We start from the raw sequence: 21,477 nt of genomic DNA on the forward strand, positions 1-21,477 counted from the left end.
AGCTTGCCCCGCGATTGAAAGGATATCGCGCCGTACACGCGCGCTGAGGATTTACTGCGCCGTCCCTGACGAACTTCTACAAAGACCAAGGTACTGTGCCCCCTTCACACCGTAAGGTGCACGCGTCACCCGGAGTGTCTGCCGACGCTTGTGAGCCCCGCTCGCAGCCTCTTATCACCACACGAACTGGCCGACGCGCACGAAGCGCTCAGACCTCCTGAACCAACCTTTAACCAAGAACGCTTTATCTAAATAGTATTGTGGGCCCGTTTTACACGTTATTGGGTCTTGTGATAAGTCTGCTTACATAAAGAGGTATATTTTTGTTAACCCAGTGTGGAGTTCATTTGTGGGGGTGTCATTGAATTGTTGTATGTAGTCACAAATGCTTAACCATTACGCCTGAGATAACGCCTTGTCTGCTCGTGCCAAGCTACCTAGAGGGTGAGCAGGGGTTATTGATAGAGTGTAACCCCTTACCCTGACTGGAGGAAAGGTCTCCTGCTTGGTACAAATACCTACCTGTGCCAACCAGAAGCATGTGTGCTGTAGATACACATGCTTTGCATACTTCTGCCATCTAGTGTTGGGTCTGGATGTTTGCAAGTTGTTTTTCTTCGAAGAAGTCTTTCCCAGTCACGAGGTAAGGTAACTCCTCCTTTTGGTGAGAGTGCGCAGGGGCATCGACTCCATTGTTAGATTGTTTTTTTGTTCGACCTCTGGTTTGAACGTGGTTTGCCGCGCTCCGGTTCGAAACTGTTCTTCGGGATCCCCTCCGTGCGCAATCCACTGTACCCTTGTCGGTATTGTTTCGTACTCATTTCATCATTCTCCACTTGTCGAAAAAATACAAAACTCCCCATCTTTAATCGAGAAGACTTTGTTGGTGGCCTCAGGGCCTAGCCGTGTCGGTTGACTTCCACTCCGTTACATATCATTGAGTCTTCTGCTGATGGAACGGACTCTGTTTCAGTTCTGTCCACGGTGCCACTCCAAGTATCCGCGCACCGACCTGCATAAAGTCTGTAACTTGTGTCTCTCACCAGAGCACGAAGAAGAAGATTGCGACGCTTGACAATCGTTCCGATCAAAAAAGACTTTGCGGGACCGTCGGGCTTGACGAAGTGACATGCAGCGGCAGAACATCGAAAACATCCCGGATATCTTCGGAGGAGATACCGTGCAGGAGGAAATAGAAGTGTCAGCAGCAGAAGAGGAGGAGAAGTCCTTCTCTATCCAGGAGTTGAACTCAGAACTGGAGATGGACCTAGAGTCCGGATAACTTCCAGCTGGACAGGGTGCCACAACTTTCAAAGCCCCTTTGCCCACCAAACAAAAGGCTTCTGGGCCACCACTGCCTTCAGAGCCATGGTCGGCACCGAGAGATTGCTTCTATTGCCCCGCCTTCAGGCTCGGCACCGAAACAACACACCAAGTTTTCCGTCTCGGGCTCGAGCAGAGAAAAGACACCCTCGGAACCAAAACCTTTGACTCCAAAGGATAAAAAAAGACAGGTCCAGCTCGGCACCGAAACTAAAGGATGCCTTTCAAAAACCTCCGTAACCTATCCTGGAAATTTTGAAGGAGAAACTGGATCCTAAGCAAAAGAAAATTTACATTAATCCATTCACTGGCCATATATTGGCACAGGATGTAACACCTTCCAAAAGGAAGATTCTTTAAAAAGATACAAGCTACAAAATTCCTCTAAAGAAGAAAAAGGACATGGCTACAAGTTCTTTCTATGCTAACCCTCAATCTCCTCCATCATCTTCACCACTATCATGCTTAAACCCTTGAGACATCACACCACAGGGTTCTCCGCACAAACAGCCTGATATAGGCGATGGGGATGACATTAGTCCACCACCAATAGATCCATGGAATGACTATAATATTGATCCACCAATGGATAATGATCCTGGTTTATACCCTGCATAACCATCATCTCCTGAACACAGCATACCAGGAGTTAATTTCAAGGGCCGCATCATACCGTGGAGTTACACCACACAAGGAATCTTTAGAATGGGATTTTTTATTTGAAAAACTAGGTTCTACACATAGAACAACTCAAAGTTTATCTATGTTAAAAGGCAACATGCCGATTACTTTTTTAAAGACCCCGTACGGGCCCTAGGGTTGACAGAATATACAAACCCCCACCATCTGACCCAATTTTGATTTAGTTGCATTTCGATTCCTTAGTGGTAAACAGTGCTCAGACTTCAGCAGATGCACTGCCTCCTGTCGGGTCAATCGAAAGAGTGGCTGCACAGTCCGCCAACCATTGGCGCATTGCCAACACACAATGCCTATTAGCCAGATATGATGGGGCCCCCTGGGATGAAATGGAGGAGCTACTCCAACACCTCCCAGCGGAGCATAAGAAAAGAGGACAAGGATTAGTGCAAGAGGCAAAATGAATATTGAATTCCTCCATTAGATGTGCACTGGACGCTGCTGATACTGCACAAGCGGAATTAACACCAGCATTCCCTTAGAAGGCATGCATGGGTTTAAACCAGAGGTTCAACAAACTATTCTCAATGCTTCCTTTGACAAACAACACCTTTTTGGACCTCTAGTAGATGAGTCACTTGATCAAATGAGGAAAGACACAGAGGTGGCAAAATCAATGAAAGCGCTACTTTCACCATCTAATAGAGGCTCCTTTCGCCGCTCATTTTATTGAGGAGGATCGACAAGTATTCCCTGAGATCCAAATGTATCCTCAAATAGATCAAACACACAACCCTCCCCATCTAGGGGTTTCTATAAAGGAGGTTACAGAGGGAATGATTTTTCAAGACTGAGGTAAAGGCACACCAACACGTACCTCTCCATCTCCCAATAAACAGTGACTTCCCTGTAATTCCCTCCTACCACCTTACACCAGTCGGGGGAAGGCTACAACAATGTCTTCCCATTTGGCAATCAATAACATCAGACAAATGGATATTAGACATTATTCAACATGGTTTTTGCCTGGAACTCACCAGCAATCCTTCCAGTATTCCACCTCGCAATCACAAACTTTCATTACAACACCAACAGTCCTCAAATAAGAAGTACAAGCTCTTCTAACAAAAGGAGCTATAGAACCAGTTCCAATACAACAACAAGGAGCAGGAGTTCACTTACTTCACTTACTTTACTTCCTAATTCCCAAAAAGGTTGGTTCTCTACGACCTAAATTAGATCTCAGAACGCTAAACCTATACATACTATCAGAACACTTCCATATGGTCACGCTTCAGCAAGTACTTCCGCTTTTACAACAAGGTGACTTTATGTCAACACTGGACTTGAAGGATGCATACTTCCACATTCCTGTTTACCCAGCACATTGCAAATATCTAAGATTTGTGATAGCAGGAAATCACTATCAATTCAAAGTGCTCCCATTCAGGGTTACTACTGCACCCAGGGTATTCACAAAATGCGTAGCAGTAGTAGCAGCTCATCTAAGAAGACAACAAATTCATGTGTTCCCATATCTGGACGATTGGCTCATCAAAGCCAACACACAGCAAAAGTGTTTACAACTCACTCAAGCTACCGTATACCTTCCCCATCAATTGAGATTTACAGTCAATGCACAAAAGTCCCATCTTCATTCCTCACAATTGCAACCATATATTCTTCGTATAAACCCAAAATTCCCTTGAAAAGTAGTTTCTGTTTTTCATATTAACCGATGAGATGAGTTACCTGCATTCTTCCCTCAACCTGATTCGGTAGCAGAAAGGGCTCTACACACATTTGATGTCAAAAGCGCACTATTATACTATATTGATAGGACAAAATATTTTCACAAAACAACTTTTTGTTGCATTTGCTCCACCTCATAAAGGAAATCCTATCTCTAAATCCGGCATTTCTAGATGGTTTGTCCAATTTATTCAAACTTGCTATGTTAAAGCTGAAAGAACTTTACTATACCTCCTACAGCACATTCTACTCGCAAAATAGGAGCGTCTACGGCCTTTTTAGGTAACATTCCCTAGCAGACATATGTAGGCAGCTACATGGTCCACACCACACACATTTACCAAACATTATTGTGTGGATATATTAGCACGTCAGCAAGCTAATGTAGAACAAGCAGTGCTAAAAACATGTTTTCAAACAACTGCAACACCCACTGGTTAGCTACCGCTTGGGAGAATACTGCTATACGATCTATGCAAAGCATGTGTACTTCACACATTGTGAGAAAGTGGCTCTGTATATACTGTTCCCTAATAGGTACAGGGTGTACAGAGCCCACAGTCCCCCAGGGGCTGATAGAGGTTAAAGTTAGGTACACACTCAGTCAGCAAATGGTCTCACACACTCAATAACTGAACTCTAGGCCAATGGTTTATATATATAAAATATATGCTTGTTTTATTTTTAGAACCACAAAGGGAATAAAAATATACTTTCTCAGAATGAGAGGTTGACTATAAATACTTTTGTAATAAGCAATGGATTTTTGTAAATAGTCACAGTTGGTTGCAATAAACAATCCTATTTCCTAAACATAACAATGCATTGAGCTCAATGGTAAATTCAGGTTATTTGTAATAAATTACTTTTCAGATTACTTTTGGAATTCCAGGTCGGGATCCTAGATCCAGCCCTGGGACAATATTCAGAATCAAGTGGTGAAAGTCGACTTAATTACTGTACTGATTTTTAAATAATATTTAGCTATTTCAAAAGTTGACACTTAGAAATATTTCAAAGAAAACATTCAATGGATCTCTATGGCAAGAAATTCACGTTGCAGGTAGAGTACTTTATCGTTACTTTTGTAATCCAGGTCTGGGTACCTAGACTCAGCACTGGGGTCTTTATCAGAAACAGGTAAGTAATTACGTTTGCAGAAATTGTACGATTTTAAAAGAATATTTCAAGATTGCAGAAATCAACACTTAGAAGAAATTTCACAGAAAAGCAGTCAATGGTTTCCTATGGAAGAAAAAGGAGTTAAAGGTAAGGGTAGTTGTGGGTACTTTTCAGAGTCAGTGCTGGGCACCAAGATCCAGCACTGGGAGCTCACCTAAGAGCAGGTGAGTAAATTCGTTTTTGGTACTCGGCTGATTTTTGGTGAATATTTTGAGTTTTGAAAAGTTCACACTTCGAAGAATTTCCAAGAAAAAGCCAGCCAATGTTACCCTATGAGGAAAATGAAGATTGCGGTTTAAGGGTAAGTTCTCGACTGGCAGAGTTGAAGTTCTGGGCATAGACTCAGGGGTCTCCCAGTGTCAGGTAGGTACAGTCAGTTCACCCTCAGCGGTTTCAGGACGGCCGGGTGCAGAGAGAGTTAGGCCCAATGTTAGCCTATGAGGAATAGGGGGGCCTGGTTTGGTGGCTGCTGACTAGCAGGCCACGCGGCTGTGGGAGCTGGGCTCCTGGTCACTCACTCAGGGCAAGTGGGGAAGTAGGCTAGTGTAGAGATTGCACTGCCAGGGCCACTCGGGCGGCTGGGTGCAGGGTGCTTTTGAGCCGTCGGGCGCTCAATGGAAATCAATGGGAATGTTCCGGTTAGGAAAAAGGCTGCAAGCTCGGGGACGAGGATGCTTCAGGTGCCACCACCACTTCGAGAGGTAAGTTGGGTAGTTGTAGGTTAGGTGGATACCCCGGGATTGGGCACAGGGGGCCGCAGGGCGCCGGGTGCAGGGGTGCCTTTTGATGTCGGAAATCTTACCCTCTTGTTGATCGCGGTTGGGGTGGCACTCTGTTCTGAGGCTGCAGGCTTTTTCCGGAATGTCGAGGGGGGTCCTTGGGTGCCGGACTCGGGGTCACAGTCGCCGTGGGGTCGTCCTCAGGGTCTTTGTCCACTCCGACACTGGCCAGGCTTGGCTGGTGCAGAGTGTGTTGGGTTCGCGGTTCCGGGCTGCTGCCAGGGGTTAGAAATAGGTTTCTTAGTAGAGCCTCTACTCATAGGAGTCCCAGGGGCTTAGAGCCAAAAGGTAGCCAGGTCCTCCGGGGTTTGGTGAGGTTGCTGGCCACGAGAGATGCCGCGCTGGTGCAGGTCCGGGAGTCGACAGGCCTGTAGGGCTGGGGACAAAGCAGTTGGTGTCTTCTTCCCTTTTTAGCAGCTGCAGGGCAGGTCTTTGTTCTTCTTGCTCTTCTTGTAGTTTTTCGAATCTGGAATCTGGGGAAGGAAGGTTCAGGGTGCCCCTAAATACTAGATTTAGGGGCGTTATAGGTAGGTGAAGGCCAGGGACCAATAGGTCCTTGTCCTGGGGTGGGTACACCCCCTATCCTGCCTCTCTCCTGTGGGAGGGGGGCAGTAGCCTAATTCTGATAGGGTAGGGCCTCCCATCTTCAAGATGGCGAGAGCCCGGAGATGTGTTTCACCTCGCCTCCCCCACCTGAGGGGTGGGGTGGGCAGGCTGGCACATCCCCTGTCCTTGTATGGGGTTTCCGGCCAAGCTTCCCGCCAGAGTGGGGGGTTGCAGTGGCCTGGGGAAACTCCAAATGGCGGCATGCCTTTGAAGCTTCCCTTTGCTCATCCTGGGGGAGGAGATTTCTCACCTCACCCAGGATGTGCATTGTTGCAGGCCCGGGAGAGCAGGGGCTCTCCCACCCAGGGGTCCAGCAACGTGTCTGCTGTGTGGCAGCCTGGGCAGCCTCAGAGCAGACGTGGATTGTAGGTCAGCTGTAAGGGGGCATCTCTAAGATGCCCTCTGGGGTGCTTAGTACATTAAATCCCACACTGGCATCAGTGTGGGTTTAATGTGCTGAGAAGTTTGATACCAAACTTCCCAGTCTTCAGTGTTGCCATTATGGTGCTGTGGAGCTCGTGTTTGACGAGCCCTCAGCACCATGTACTCTTAAATGGCAGCACTGCACTTACAGTGCCCAGGAATGGACCCGGGTACTGTAGGGGCACAGGGCTCCTGCTCCTGTGCCCACACCATAGGCGTAAGGCACCCAGCTAGAGGGGTGACTGATATACGCCTTGGCAGTGTAGGTGATGGGCATGGCACACAGAGATGGGTGCCATGTCGACTCTTTGTTTTGTCCTGCACCCAGACACTCAGCCTGCAAAGGCAGTGTGTGTGTGTGTAAGGATACAGGGCCTCTAAGGGTGGCACAACGAGTGCTGCAGCCCCTAGAGGCCTTCCCTGGCCACAAGGCCCTGGGTACCTAGGGTACCATTTACCAGGGGCTGACATGTGGCTAGGGTTTGCCAATTTGGAGTTTGTGTGTTTTAAGGAAGGAACATAGGCCCTGGGCACCTGATTGGCAGGAGTCCAGGGTACACTTAATCAAAGTACATTCAGTAATTTAGCAAAAAGTGGGGGCATACCATGCAAGAAAGATGGCACTTTCTCACACACATACCTCGAACGGATTATGTTATGTACCCTGTGAGCATCTGTTCTTGGCATGTAGAGCTGTAGATTCACATGCGCCCTCCCTCCTTCCCAGACACCTGTGGTTGTTGCAGTTCTTATTATTCACATTACATACGCATGGACATCTCTGTACTACACTTCCTTACCCTCTTGCGGAAAAACAATCTTAACAATGGAGTCGATGCCCCTGCGCACTCTCACCGAAAGGAGGAGTCACCTTACCTCGTAACTGGGAAAGACTTATTCGAAGAAAAACAACTTGCAAACATCCAGACCCAATAATAGATGGCAGGAGTATGCAAAGCATGGGAATCTACAGCTCTACATGCCAAGAACAGATGCATACAGGGTAAGTAACATAATCCTCTTTGGATGCAAAAGCATATTTTACTCCTAGGATGACTCTATCCCTCTTTGTGGGTTCGGGGATTACACAACAATATCTAAAGGAAGAACCTTTGCAAAGTGTCTTTTTTAACATGAAGATCTTGAGTCTATATCTGTGGGCCCTATAATCCCTACCAGAACACATTTCAAACAAACATCAAAACAAGAACAGCCAGCCGACCAACGAACCAGACTGATCTCTTCATCCCATACAAAAACGCAAAACAGAAAATGTCATTCAACATCACTACAACATACACACCAAAGTGGCATGACAACAGTAGCAGTGGCGACTGGTGATGTATGTATGTATGTCTTCCGGTCCCCCGTTCCCAGAGGACACTGCTTTACCGTCTATGTTAAACATGTGTATCTACAGACACACATACTGCACATACACAGACTGAAAATGCTACTTGCCCTGTAAGCATCTGTTTGTAGCATGTAGTGCTGTAGATTCGCGTGTTTGCCATCCTCCCCAGACATGTGTCTTTTGTAGATCGTTAACATACTAAATGTCACTGCACATTACGCTTGACACACCATACGTACGTTTAAATTCCATATATACTCTCACTAGCTCTTCAAAAACAATCTAACACGCCTGTGTGTGATGTACAATAAGAGGAGGAGCCCCACCACATCTGGTGACCCGAGAGGATTCTTTGAAGAAAACCAACTTGCAAACGTCCAAGCCTAACATTAGATGGCAGGACTATGCTAACGATGTGAATCTACAGCATTACGAGCTATGAACAGGGGCTTAGAGGGGAAAGTAGCATTTTCCCTTCCTAACTTGAACAATTTTACCTTCACATGCACAATTGATACCTTAGTTCTTCACCATCCTAGAAGATGTAGGAGTCCAATCATGCAGAACACAATTGTACTGCATTAATCCGTGCACTTGCCTTGCACTACCGTAGCATCACACTGCACTGGAAGATGCTCTCTTTCCACTGTCGTTCAGATATGTTCAAGCAATAAGCCAACACTATGGCAGGGGCGTCGTGTCCTCTCCTCCTATTGAAATAGACACCTCTCCTTTGCTGTCAGTGATTACCTTTTTTTTCTCCCTATATTTTTAGGTAAGACGAGAACACATCAGAGATATCGCATGCCATATACGAGTCATCAGCTCGAGGAACTGGAGAAGGAATTCTATTACAATCATTACATCACAGCCCAGCGGAAGGAAGAGTTGGTCAACACTCTGGGCCTCACATCACGACAGGTCAGTAAAGCAAGGGGATCTGTAACCTTCTTAGAGTCTCCAGGTACCCCCACCGCACAACTTACAAAGCTCTCTGGGTACTTGCAAAACAAATGTAGTCTTTGGCATCAAGTGTCCCATCCCCTTCCACAGCAGCTGGGTTCACTTGTGGCATAACCACCCTGCTGCTGCCTCCTTACAATCGGTGTGCAGATCTGGACACTCAGCGCTGTACATTAACGCCTGCTGCTATGTTGACAACGCAGGATTTGAAATGGGATCACTCCATAACATGTATATATGCAAACCGCAGGTTCACCCAGAAGGGTATCTTGCCACTGGATAACAAATGTTTATTGTTACCCAAATCAATGGTACTTATTGTTCGAGGCATATGAGCTACCGATTATACACTGTGCATAGCTCGTCATCTGGTGTTGGGCCCGGATGTTTGCAGTTTGTTTTTCCTCTTGGAAAGTCTTTGGAACTCACGAGTTCGGTGACTCCTCCCTTGGTTCGTATTGCGCATGGGCTTCGGCTCCATCCTCAGATTGTTTTTTTCCACCATCGGGCTCGGATGTAATACTTCGCGCTCCGGTTCCGAACTTTCCAGTTCACCGATCGACGCAAAATCCTTGCTCATGGAGATCCTTCAGATATTCAATCATCTTAATCACCTTCTCTTCGGCACTTCTTCGATTCCGGTCATCGACGGCGGCCTTCGGGCCTATTCTGGCTCCAGTCTCGGCTAATGGAAAGAACTCCTTTCAAGAAGTGCCCTCGATGTGGGTCCAAGTTTCCCCACACCGATCTCCACGAGGTGTGCAACCTCTGCCTCTCCCCTGAACACGAGGCTCGAGACTGTCCCGCCTGCAAGTCTTTTCGCTCCAAAAAGACTATTCGAGATCGACGGGCTAGACGCAACATGGCGCACTCCTGTACCTCCGCTCCAGTCGACATCTTTGGGGACGACGTCGAAGCTCCGGGACAGCAGAACATCGAAGAGGAGGACGACGACCTCGTCAGAGCTTCCGAGGCCGACGACTCAGATGTGGAGGATATCACCCCGGCGCAGAGGGTCGTGAGTACAATACCTCCTCCCACACCCATGCCGACACCCAAAAAGGCTTCGGTCACACCTACGCCTTCGGGCCTAGGCAAGACCAAGGATACTGCTTCTCACACCCCACCTTCGGGTCCGGTAAAGAAGCCTATTAAGCCTTCCGGCAGCTCGGGCTCGAGCCAGCCTACCATCGGTACCGAAAAACACCCTTCGGCACCGAAGAAAAGATCGGCCTCCATCTCCACACCGAACCCAGTACCAAAGCCTTCGGTGTCGAAGCCTGCCCTGCCGGTGCCGACCAAACATCAAAGGCCCTCGGCACCGACACTCCCGTGCCGAAGCCTTCTTCGGCGCCGACCAAAAAATCGGAGGTCCCAAAGAAGCACGGCTTGGACAAGCCTAAAAAGCCGTCGGGCCGAAAACTTCGGCGCCGACCGAACAACCCGTGTGGCAAGAACTTTTTACACCGGATCCTTTCCAAAAGACACTCACCAAGGATCCAAAAACTGGACATTTGACATTGTATACAAAAAAGAGACACTTGGACAAACCAGCTCCACCTCCACCTCCAAAGAGGAAAGACACTGCTACCTCCCCTTTCAGAGTGCCTTCCCCTCCTCCTCCACCTCCTCCACCCTCCTCCCCTCTCCACCCCCGCTTCATCGTTCCCCAACCTTGTCTCCTGTCCCAGACGACTTAGGAGACCCATTTTATGATCCAGCAGATGTGCCACAGGATCCCACCCCTACTGGATCTCCAGACCCATGGGACGACTATAATAATCCGGACATCCCGGATGTCCCACAGGATGACCTTTACCCATCTAGGCCATCCCCACCTGAAGATTCCTTGGGTTTTCACCACCTATTACAAAGGGCGGCACACTACCACGGGGTGGAGTTACACACTGACCCGGTGGAGGAGGATTTTCTCCTAGACACCTTTGACGACGCACATAGGTCTACTGCCATCCTACCTATGTTAAAAGGGGTGATTAAACATGCACCGGAGGTCTTTAAAGACCCAGTCAGGGCCAGGGTCCTAAACCCCCGTATAGAGAAGAAATACAAAGCCGCCCCCACAGACCCTTCATATATTAAAGGCCCTGCACCATTAGATTCCCTAGTGGTATCTACAGCTAGGAAACGCTCCAATTCTCAGGCGTCAGGCGAAGCACCACCACCTGACAAAGAGTCCAAGCTCCTAGACGCGTCAGGGAAGCGCACTGCGTCACAAGCCACCAACATATGGCGTATCGCCAACACGCAAGCGCTATTGGCCAGATACGATGGCACATTACGGTGAGTTAGAGACCATCATGCACCATCTCCCTGAAAAATATAAGAACAGGGCCAATGAATTGATCCAAGAGGGAAAACTTATAACTAATACCTCTATTCGCTGTGCCCTAGATGCAGCAGATACAGCCTCCAGGGCCATAAACACCAGTGTCCTTCTACGTCGTCATGCCTGGCTCAGAGTTTCAGGTTTTAAACCTGAGGTACAAGCCTCTATACTAAATCACCCATTCGACCAAGATCATCTATTTGACCCAAAAGTTGATGAAGCCCTCGAAAAGATGAAAAAAGATACTGACACGGCGAAATCCATGGGAGCCCTACAGTCACACACTCCTAGGCGCTCCTTTCACCGCTCTTCCTTTCGAGGCACGGGCAGAGGCTACTCCTCGGATAGTGCATCCACGTCCTACAAATCCCCTCCTCAATCTACCTTCACAAAGGGTTATCAAAGAGGCGGATACAGAGGCAATAATAATAAGGGCAGAGGCAAAACAAATACCGCCCGCTCTGCCACACCTGCTACCCAATGACTTTCCAGCGCTCCCTCCAGATCATTCCACTCCGGTCGGGGGCAGAATACAACATTTCCTTCACGTCTGGGAGACAATCACCTCAGACAGATGGGTGACACAAATTATTCAGTCAGGGTATTGCTTAGAACTAACATCTGCCTGCCCAAACATTCCACCCAGGCACCGCCCTATGTCTCAAGAACATACTGCACTGCTAAAACAGGAGGTGACTTCCCTCCTGCAAAAAGGAGCCATAGAGCAGGTCCCCATAAATCAGCAAAATTTAGGGGTCTACTCCCTGTACTTTCTGATTCCAAAGACAGACGAGACTCTACGACCTATCCTAGATCTCAGACCGCTAAACACTTACATACATTCAGACCATTTTCACATGGTAACCCTTCAACAGGTTCTCCCACTTCTATCCCAGAACGATTTTCTCACCACTCTGGACTTGAAAGACGCATACTTTCATATTCCAGTACACCAGTCTCACAGAAAGTACCTCAGATTTGTGGTGGACGGGCAACACTACCAGTTCAAGGTGCTCCCATTCGGGGTAACAACAGCACCAAGGGTATTCACCAAGTGCCTAGCAGTAGTGGCTTCACACCTCAGAAGACAGCACATTCACGTCTTCCCGTATCTGGACGATTGGCTAATAAAAGCCACGTCCTACGAACAATGTGTGCAACATACCGCCGCTACAGTCCAACTACTCCACCAGCTAGGGTTCACGGTGAACCATCAAAAATACCACCTGGTACCATCACACACAAAACAATACCTCGGTGCCACTATAGACACCTCAAAAGCCCTAGCCTATCCCAATCCTGCCAGGATTGCAAAGATACAGGCTCTGCGTCAAAAATTCATATCTCAACACTCTCTCCCAGCAAGAGTGTTTATGCAACTGATAGGGATGATGGCCTCTTGCATCTTCATAGTGCCCCATGCAAGACTCCAGATGCGTCCACTCCAAGAGTGCTTAGCGCGCCAGTGGAACCAGGCCCAGGGACAACTGGCAGATCTGGTGTTGGTAGACGGTCGCACCCATCGCTCTCTGCAGTGGTGGAACACCACAAACCTTTCCAGAGGTCGACCGTTCGTGGACTCGGTCCCACAGATAATCCTCACAACAGACGCATCGCTCTCCGGCTGGGGAGCTCATCTGTTACATCTCACAGCACAGGGCACGTGGACGCCGCAACAGAAGTTACTCCACATCAACCATCTGGAGTTACTGGCAATCTTCCTCGCCCTAAAATCCTTCCAGACGCAGATTTCAGGCAAGGCAGTCCTCATTCGCACAGACAACATGACTGCCATGTACTACATTCAAAAGCAGGGGGGCACACACTCTCCACAGCTCTCTCAGCTAGCACAGAGCATGTGGAGATGGGCAATTCCACAAAAAATCTTTCTCCTGGCCCAACACGTCACAGGAGTCCAAAACACCGTGGCAGATCTGCTCAGCAGACAGACACAGCAGATCCACGAGTGGGAACTTCACCCACAAGTTCTTCACTCGTTCTTTCAGAAGTGGGGACATCCACACATAGACCTATTCGCCACCCACAAAAACAAAAAATGCCCAAGCTTCGCCGCCAGATATCCACACCCATTGTCCAAAGGCAATGCGATATGGATGAACTGGTCAAACAAATTTGCATACGCTTTTCCACCTCTCCCACTAATTCCATTAGTGGTGCGAAAGCTACAACAGCATTCCCTAACACTGATCCTAGTAGCTCCAACATGGGCCAGACAACCGTGGTACACCATACTGCTGGAACTCTCGGTAGTACCACACCAAAAGTTACACCTCTCACCATGCCTCCTAACCCAGAACCATGGAGAGATCAGGCATCCGGACCCAGCTCAGCTCAACCTTGCGATCTGGCTCCTGAGGTCCTAGAATTTGGATACCTTAACCTTCCCCCTGATTGCATGAACATTATCAGGGAAGCTAGACGCCCTACTACTAGGGCATGCTATGCTGCAAAGTGGAAAAGATTTGTTGTTTGCTGCCACAACAACACAATCAATCCTTTAAATGTGTCCATACAGCACATCATATTTTATTTACTCCACCTACAAAGGTGTAACCTAGCATATACTTCCATTAGTTTACACCTCGCTGCCATCGCTGCTTACTTACAGAACAGGCAGCATCTATCACTCTTCAGAGTGCCTGCCATCAAGGCCTTCATGGAAGGCCTCAAAAGAGTAATTCCACCCAGAGTACCACCCTCACCGGTCTGGAATTTGAATATAGTTCTCACACGGTTAATGGGACCGCCTTTTGGACCATTACATAAATGTGAGCTCCAATTTCTCACATGGAAAACAGCTTTTCTAGTGGCCATCACTTCCCTCAGAAGGGTTAGTGAAATACAAGCACTCACTATACAGGAATCTTTTCTCCAAATGCATCAGAACAAGGTTGTACTCCGCACCAACCCAAAGTTTCTACCTAAAGTCATTTCTCCATTCCATTTAAACCAGTCGGTAGAATTACCAGTCTTTTTCTCACAACCTCAAACTGTTGCGGAAAGAGCGTTACACACACTGGATGTAAAAAGGGCTTTACTTTACTACATCCAACGCACACAACCTTTCAGGAAAACTAAACAGCTATTTGTCTCCTTCTCTCCACCACATAAAGGCAACCCTATTTCTAAATCAGGGATAGCTAGGTGGATTGTAAAATGCATACAGATTTGCTACCACAAAGCAAAACGAACGCTATCGGTTCCCCCTAAAGCCCACTCTACAAGAAAGATAGGGGCTTCTATGGCTTTTCTAGGAAACCTACCACTAGATGACATATGCAAAGCAGCCACATGGTCAACACCGCACACTTTCACAAAACATTACTGTGTAGATGTGCAAACCAAGCAACAAGCTACTGTGGGCCAGGCTGTACTCAAAACACTGTTCCAAACTACTGCAATGGATACCGGTGGTCGCCGCTAGGGTTGGGTACTGCTATATAATCTATGCACAGTGTATAATCTGCAGCTCATATGCCTCGAACGGAATATGCTACTTACCAGTATGCATCTGTTCTTGGCATGTAGAGCTGCAGATCTATACACGCCCATCCGCCTCCCCGGCTACCTGTATCCGTTCCAGTCTTATCATATTTAGATACAACACACATGGGTTTCTTTACTGTTACCACTACACTCCATCTTTCCCTGCTGGCAAAAAACAATCCGAGGATGGAGCCGAAGCCCATGCGCAATACGAACCAAGAGAGGAGTCACCGAACTCGTGACTTCCAAAGACCTTCCAAGAGGAAAAACAAACTGCAAACATCCGGGCCCAACACCAGATGGCGAGCTATGCACAGTGTATAGATCTGCAGCTCTACATGCCAAGAACAGATGCATACTGGTAAGTAGCATATTCCTTATAGACCTCAGAAGGATGAAAGGCTGAGTGAACCCGCTGGTATTTGAACCTGTGACCATGACATCAAACACAGGCCTCTACAGTGAACGTATTAGTCCACTAAGCCACCAGACCCGGCTCCAGAGCAAGCGTCTGTCACAGCCTTAGGAGCTCAACAGGGAATGACACAGCACTAGTGCAACTAATAGCCTCCTGCTAGTACCTGGATCATGTTTCAGCGGCTCACAATACAGCAATGCTTCTTCCCAGCCAACATGTCTCCCCACCATTCCTTTGCTCACCTGCTTCTTTTCATCCTTATCAAGTTCCACAAGCAAAGGGCAAACTGCTTGTGTCTTGTGGAATTTCTCCTGGGTCGGTCCCCCAGCAGCTGCCGACCCCTTCAGCTCTGACAGTGACTCAGGTGCCAAAACCTCATCTATTTCAGGGATCTGATCCGCTTAGGGCCTTGCTCTGGTCTATTTCAGGGATCTCCCTGCCCTCTCCATATGGGCCAGGGGCAATGGATCCCAGGACCAGTAGGAATCTCCCTGCCCTCTCCATCTGGGGCAGGGGCAATGGATACCAGGACCAGTAGGGATCTCCCTGCCCTCTCCATCTGGGGCAGGGGCGATGGATACCAGGACCAGTAGGGATCTCCCTGCCCTCTCCATCTGGGGCAGGGGCGATGGATACCAGGACCAGTAGGGCTCTCCCTGCCCTCTCCATCTGGGGCAGGGGCGATGGATACCCGGACCATTAGGGATCTCCCTGCCCTCTCCATCTGGGGCAGGGGCGATGGATACCAGGACCAGTAGGGATCTCCCTGCCCTCTCCATCTGGGGCAGGGGCGATGGATACCAGGACCAGTAGGGATCTCCCTGCCCTCTCCATCTGGGGCAAGGGCGATGGATACCAGGACCTGTAGGGATCTCCCTGCCCTCTCCATCTGGGGCAGGGGCGATGGATACCAGGACCAGTAGAGATCTCCCTGCCCTCTCCATCTGGGGCAGGGGCGATGGATACCAGGACCAGTAGGGATCTCCCTGCCCTCTCCATCTGGGGCAGGGGCGATGGATACCAGGACCAGTAGGGCTCTCCCTGCCCTCTCCATCTGGGGCAGGGGCGATGGATACCAGGACCAGTAGGGATCTCCCTGCCCTCTCCATCTGGGGCAGGGGCGATGGATACCAGGACCAGTAGGGATCTCCCTGCCCTCTCCATCTGGGGCAGGGGCGATGGATACCAGGACCAGTAGGGCTCTCCCTGCCCTCTCCATCTGGGGCAGGGGCGATGGATACCCGGACCATTAGGGATCTCCCTGCCCTCTCCATCTGGGGCAGGGGCGATGGATACCAGGACCAGTAGGGATCTCCCTGCCCTCTCCATCTGGGGCAGGGGCGATGGATACCAGGACCAGTAGGGATCTCCCTGCCCTCTCCATCTGGGGCAGGGGCGATGGATACCAGGACCAGTAGAGATCTCCCTGCCCTCTCCATCTGGGGCAGGGGCAATGGATACCAGGACCAGTAGGGATCTCCCTGCCCTCTCCATCTGGGGCAGGGGCGATGGATACCAGGACCCGTGCCTGCTCAGAGTCTGGCCTGATCCGCTTAGTGCCTTGCTCTGGTCTAGGTGCGTCTGGAACGGTCTCAGTCTCCTCCTCAAATTCATAGGCAGCCCGTGTGTTGGTGAGCACAGCTGCCATCGTTCAAGCCAAGTAGGCTTGGGTACCAAACCCTGGCAATCAAATCATTTCCCTACAGACACACAGTACATGCTTCTCTCCTCCTCCTACATCAACCTTGGCCGCCTTGCCTTTGATTTCCACTTCAGTTCGGGTAATCAGATATGCCATGTCCTCTCCACTGGCTACTAAGCTTCTGCCATGAGCGCCAGGGTGAATCTCCTCTGCTTTGAAATACTTCCTCTCAGCCATAGTTCTGGAAGTCCCTGTATCTCTCCGGGTAGGAAGCTTCCTTTCACTGATACTAGCTTCTAACACAAACCCCATGGGGTTGAGGTTAAAGTGCTGCTTCAAGGTCTCTGGGTCCCTTTCCCAAATACCCATGGCCCCTATCTTGACTGCAGTAGGGCCCCTCGGACCCCTTTCCCACAGTCAACAGTCACTGCCACGGGTGTAGCTGGTAGAGCCTCTTTTGTAATGCCGCTCCTTGTGACACTTAAAATGTAAATGTAATCACCGCAGGCTCAAAAGAACCTTTGCGTCCTCCCTTCTCCTGGTGCTGTTGCTGACTTGGAGCTGAGTCCCCTCTCTTCATCTGTAGCCTGGGAGTTACCTGACCCCTTCCTCCGGTTTGGAAACAGACTGTTCATTGGTCCTCTCTCCCTTCTGTGCTTAGAGCCAGGCTGCTCCTGCCCTTTCTTAAACTTTCCAACCGACCATAGATCAGCCAGAACTGCGAGCTGCCCTGGGTCACTCTCTGCCGGATCTGACATGTGTCGCCTGAGCCGGGTAGAGCACTCCTGCCATGAACAGGTTAAGGGAGGGAACATCTTTGGCGTCCATCTCTCGCACCCATTCATTCATTCATTCCACTCATGCAACTCACTGTGAACTGAGCTCTCAGATGGAACTCCCTCAGTTGTCGTCTTTCCTTGAACCTTTGCAAAGCATGAGCTGGCTTCAGCCCAAACCGTCTAATTCGAGCTTCCTTCTCCCGCTCATGATTCATTTGTCAGCCACAGGCAAAGGTCTGATGTCTGTCGCAGCTGCAGTGGGCAGGGGACTCTTGAGAGTAGCAGCCTTAGACTCCTCATTCATTCAAAGCTGGAGCTGTCCCAGCGATCTCACCTCTCGCAAACCATTCCAAAGCTTCCTGTCCCTCCACAGGCGTTTGTTTGCACATGCTTTTTTGGAGCCTTGGCTGCAGCTCCTGTGGAATGGGAAGTGGAATCTTCTTCTGAAACATAGCTTTCTGCTGCTATCCTGAACTTCTTTCTCTGAAGCTATCCGCTCTCACTCCAGCTGTCTCTCCTTTTTCTACCATTCCAGTTCCTCATGCTCCCTACTTCTCTGCTCATGGGCCATTCTTCCTGTCTCTCCCACCTCCCTTTTCCTTGTTCCTGGTGGCTAATCTCGGCTCCTCCCTCTCACGCTCCAGGCCTCCTGCTCTCCCTTAGGCTTAGCTTTCTGGAGAGCCAACTGCAAGTTCAGGGTCTCAGCTAGTCTTAACCCTCCCAAGGGAATAACTCCTGGACCTGGAGATAATTGTACCCTAGAAATCAGTGGCGCTGATTGTCTCTGAAACACTGTAAAGCAAGTATTATGAATATACAAACAGGGTGTGGCAGACCTGCCCCAAAGGGCTAAGAGACACAACTACTGATTCACAACTACTGATTCACAGGACACTAAGCTGCCACCACCGCTCTACATGCTAAACCCATGATAGGAATGGTAGTATACTTTCAGTCACATAATGGCATGCTTGGTGCGCCCCTCCAGGTGTCAGAACAGGGCCTGGACCTCACTTGTGTCAAGGGACAGGCCGAGACCTCCATCGACAGACACTTTATTAGCGCGCGAATGAGGTCAAAATCAAAACCCCGGAGCACAGATACTCAGTCATCCACTCAAGGCGATGGAACACATCTGCACACCATGCAGGGCACATTCAGGTCCCAACAATCTCGATTTGTTAGGGCATTGTTCCTAAACTCATTTTGGAAACTCCTAAACTTATTTGGTACCGTGCTCGGCCAGCACTGAATGCCACAGCGACCCACATCACCAGAGGGGGGCAGTTTGAAAGTCGAAATCTTGATGTTTGGGGTCTTTCCTGTAGCAGTGGCAATAGGACCATCTACACAAGTAGAGTACCATTTTTATTAGAAGTGTGTGAACAGAGAACAGTAGAGCTTTTATCATTTTATCAATTGAATTTCTACATTTTTGACTTCCAAATGTAAGCCAGTCTGCCAGAAACAACCAGTTTTGGAAAATGGCTTCTGAATCACATGATATTATGGGGAACCCCAAAGTCAGAGTTGGACTAACTCAACATTTTGGTCACATTTCAAACATGCATGAGTTTTCTTCAACCCCATTTTAATACATTCGATTGCTTCACATTCCAGTCCAAAAAGACACATTGGTACTGACGCATGCAGAGGTCACATCAGGGAATGTAGAGGCTGGAGTTGGAAGATACCCCAACATCTTTGGGTAGCATAGCGTCAAAGCAGAGGAGGTAGAAGTCAGACCTTCAGGCTACGGTCAGCAGGACCGAAGACTTCAGAGCTGACAATGCTCCTTCCCTAATGCACGGAACAAACTCATTGTTTGAGTCCAAAGATCTTGCACAGACCCTCGAAACCAAAAGGATCTTCAGCCCTGGCACTTAAACCTGCCTCGGCACTGAAACCCACATCAACATCATAACCCATGTCGATGTACAAACTGTCGGCAACTTTGAAAACCAACTCTGCACTAAAAACACCCTCGAAAGTCTATTTAGATGACTCAGAGCAACTCATCTTTCAGGGCCTGCAGAAAAAGTTGGATGCTCAACAGAAACATTGTTTGTACACCCTTAAACACGCAAGATCACTAGAAAGCCTCAGTTGCAGTTGACAGAGATTTTGCCATGGAAGAGGAAGATTTCCTTTTGAGGAAGAAATTGCTTTGTGAACCTCCCCCACATCCCAATTTCAAAAAGCACAAAGACAAGGACACAAACCTTCTCCATCGTCCACCTCCACCACCTCCTCCTTATCTCCTTCACCACCATCACCTCCTCCTCCACACTCTGCTCTTTCCCACTCAGCAAAGAAGTCACCTCATTCATCATATGGGAAAGGCAGCCCAATGCACCTTGCCAGCCCCTGTTATACACCCTATGACCCAGTGATTGCGGAAGACCCCTGGGACGATTATAATGTCGATCCCCAGGGGACACAGATCCAGATCTGTATCCAGCTAGGCACCACCTCAAATGACACTGCCTCCTACCACAAGGTCATTCAGAGGGCAGCTACCTAACAAAGTGGATATGCATGTCCTCCAGGAAGATGGCGACGTCCTGGTAGAAATGCTATCCAAAGCCCAGCACAGAGCACAGTTCATAATTTGGGAATAAATGCAGGATCTTCTCAAGCATCTCCCTGAGGAGAGGGGTGAAGAGTTTGTGGCAGAGGGTAAAAATATGTTTGAGGCATATGAGCTGCAGATTACACACTGTGCATAGATCGCCATCTGGTGTTGGGTCCGGATGTTTGCAGTCTTTGGAAGTCACGAGGTATGTGACTCCTCCTTTGGATCATACTGCGCATGGGCTTCAGCTCCATCCTCAGATTGTTTTTTTCCACCATCAGGCTCGGATGTGTTCTTCGCGCTCCGGTTCCGAACCGTTTTCAGTTCTTCAAATCGGTGCGCAATCCTTCCCTTTCCGCGGTATTGTTTCGATCGTGATCTCCACACTCGACGTGACTCTCATCGTTCGAAGTCTTCGATTCCGGTCGTTGATGAAGGCCTTCGGGCCTACCTGTGCTCCGGTCCTGGCTGATGGAAAGGACTCCATTTAAGAAGTGTCCTCGATGTGGGTCAAAGTTTCCCCACACCGATCTCCATGAGGTGTGCAACTTCTGCCTCTCCCCAGAACACGAGGCACGAGACTGTCCGGCTTGCAAATCCTTCTGGCCGAAAAAGACTATTCGGGACCGAAGGGCGAGGAGAACCATGGCACACCCGACGACATCTTCGGAGAAGGCGTCGATGTTCCCGAAGACCAGCACACCGAAGAATGCCTTGTCAGCGCCTCCGAAGCCGACGACTCAGATGTCGAGGACATCACTCCGGCACAGAGGAGCGCGAGTACGAACATCGATCCCCACCCCCACCCTCGACGGCATCGAAAAAGGCTTCGGTCACGCCTTCGCCGTCGGGCCTAGGCACGACCAAAGACACTGCTTCCCATACCTCGCTTTCGGGCCCGGTAAAGAAGCCCATCAAGCCTTCTGGCAGCTCGGGCTCATGCTAGCCTGCCGTCGGTGCCGAGAAACACTCCTCCGCACCGAAAAAGAGGATGGCCTCCTCCTCCTCCACGCCGAGCTCCACACCGAAGCACTCGGCGCCGAAGACAAGCTCCTTGGTACCGACACCATCCCTGGAACCGAGCAAAAAATCCAAAGCCCTCGACACCCACTCCTCGAAGCCGAAAGTCATCTCGGAACCGAGGAAACAACCGGACATTTCTAAGCCACACAGTTCAAAACAATGAAT

General features: G+C 49.2%; 1 protein-coding gene across 4 annotated transcripts in view; it reads left to right on the forward strand.

Annotated features, from left to right (window-relative positions):
- Nucleotides 1-21,477, forward strand: part of LOC146813458 (uncharacterized) — a 315,417-nt gene that overhangs the window by 260,138 nt on the left and 33,802 nt on the right. For all 4 annotated transcript variants that reach the window (XM_085620215.1, XM_085620214.1, XM_085620216.1 and 1 more), the window contains exon 14: nucleotides 8,834-8,979. In XM_085620215.1, coding sequence (XP_085476341.1) covers nucleotides 8,834-8,979 — 146 coding nt within the window. The remainder of the gene's footprint in view (nucleotides 1-8,833; nucleotides 8,980-21,477) is intronic.

This window comes from Triturus cristatus, chromosome 7 (assembly GCF_964204655.1).
Source record: "Triturus cristatus chromosome 7, aTriCri1.1, whole genome shotgun sequence".
Lineage (NCBI taxonomy): Eukaryota > Metazoa > Chordata > Amphibia > Caudata > Salamandridae > Triturus > Triturus cristatus.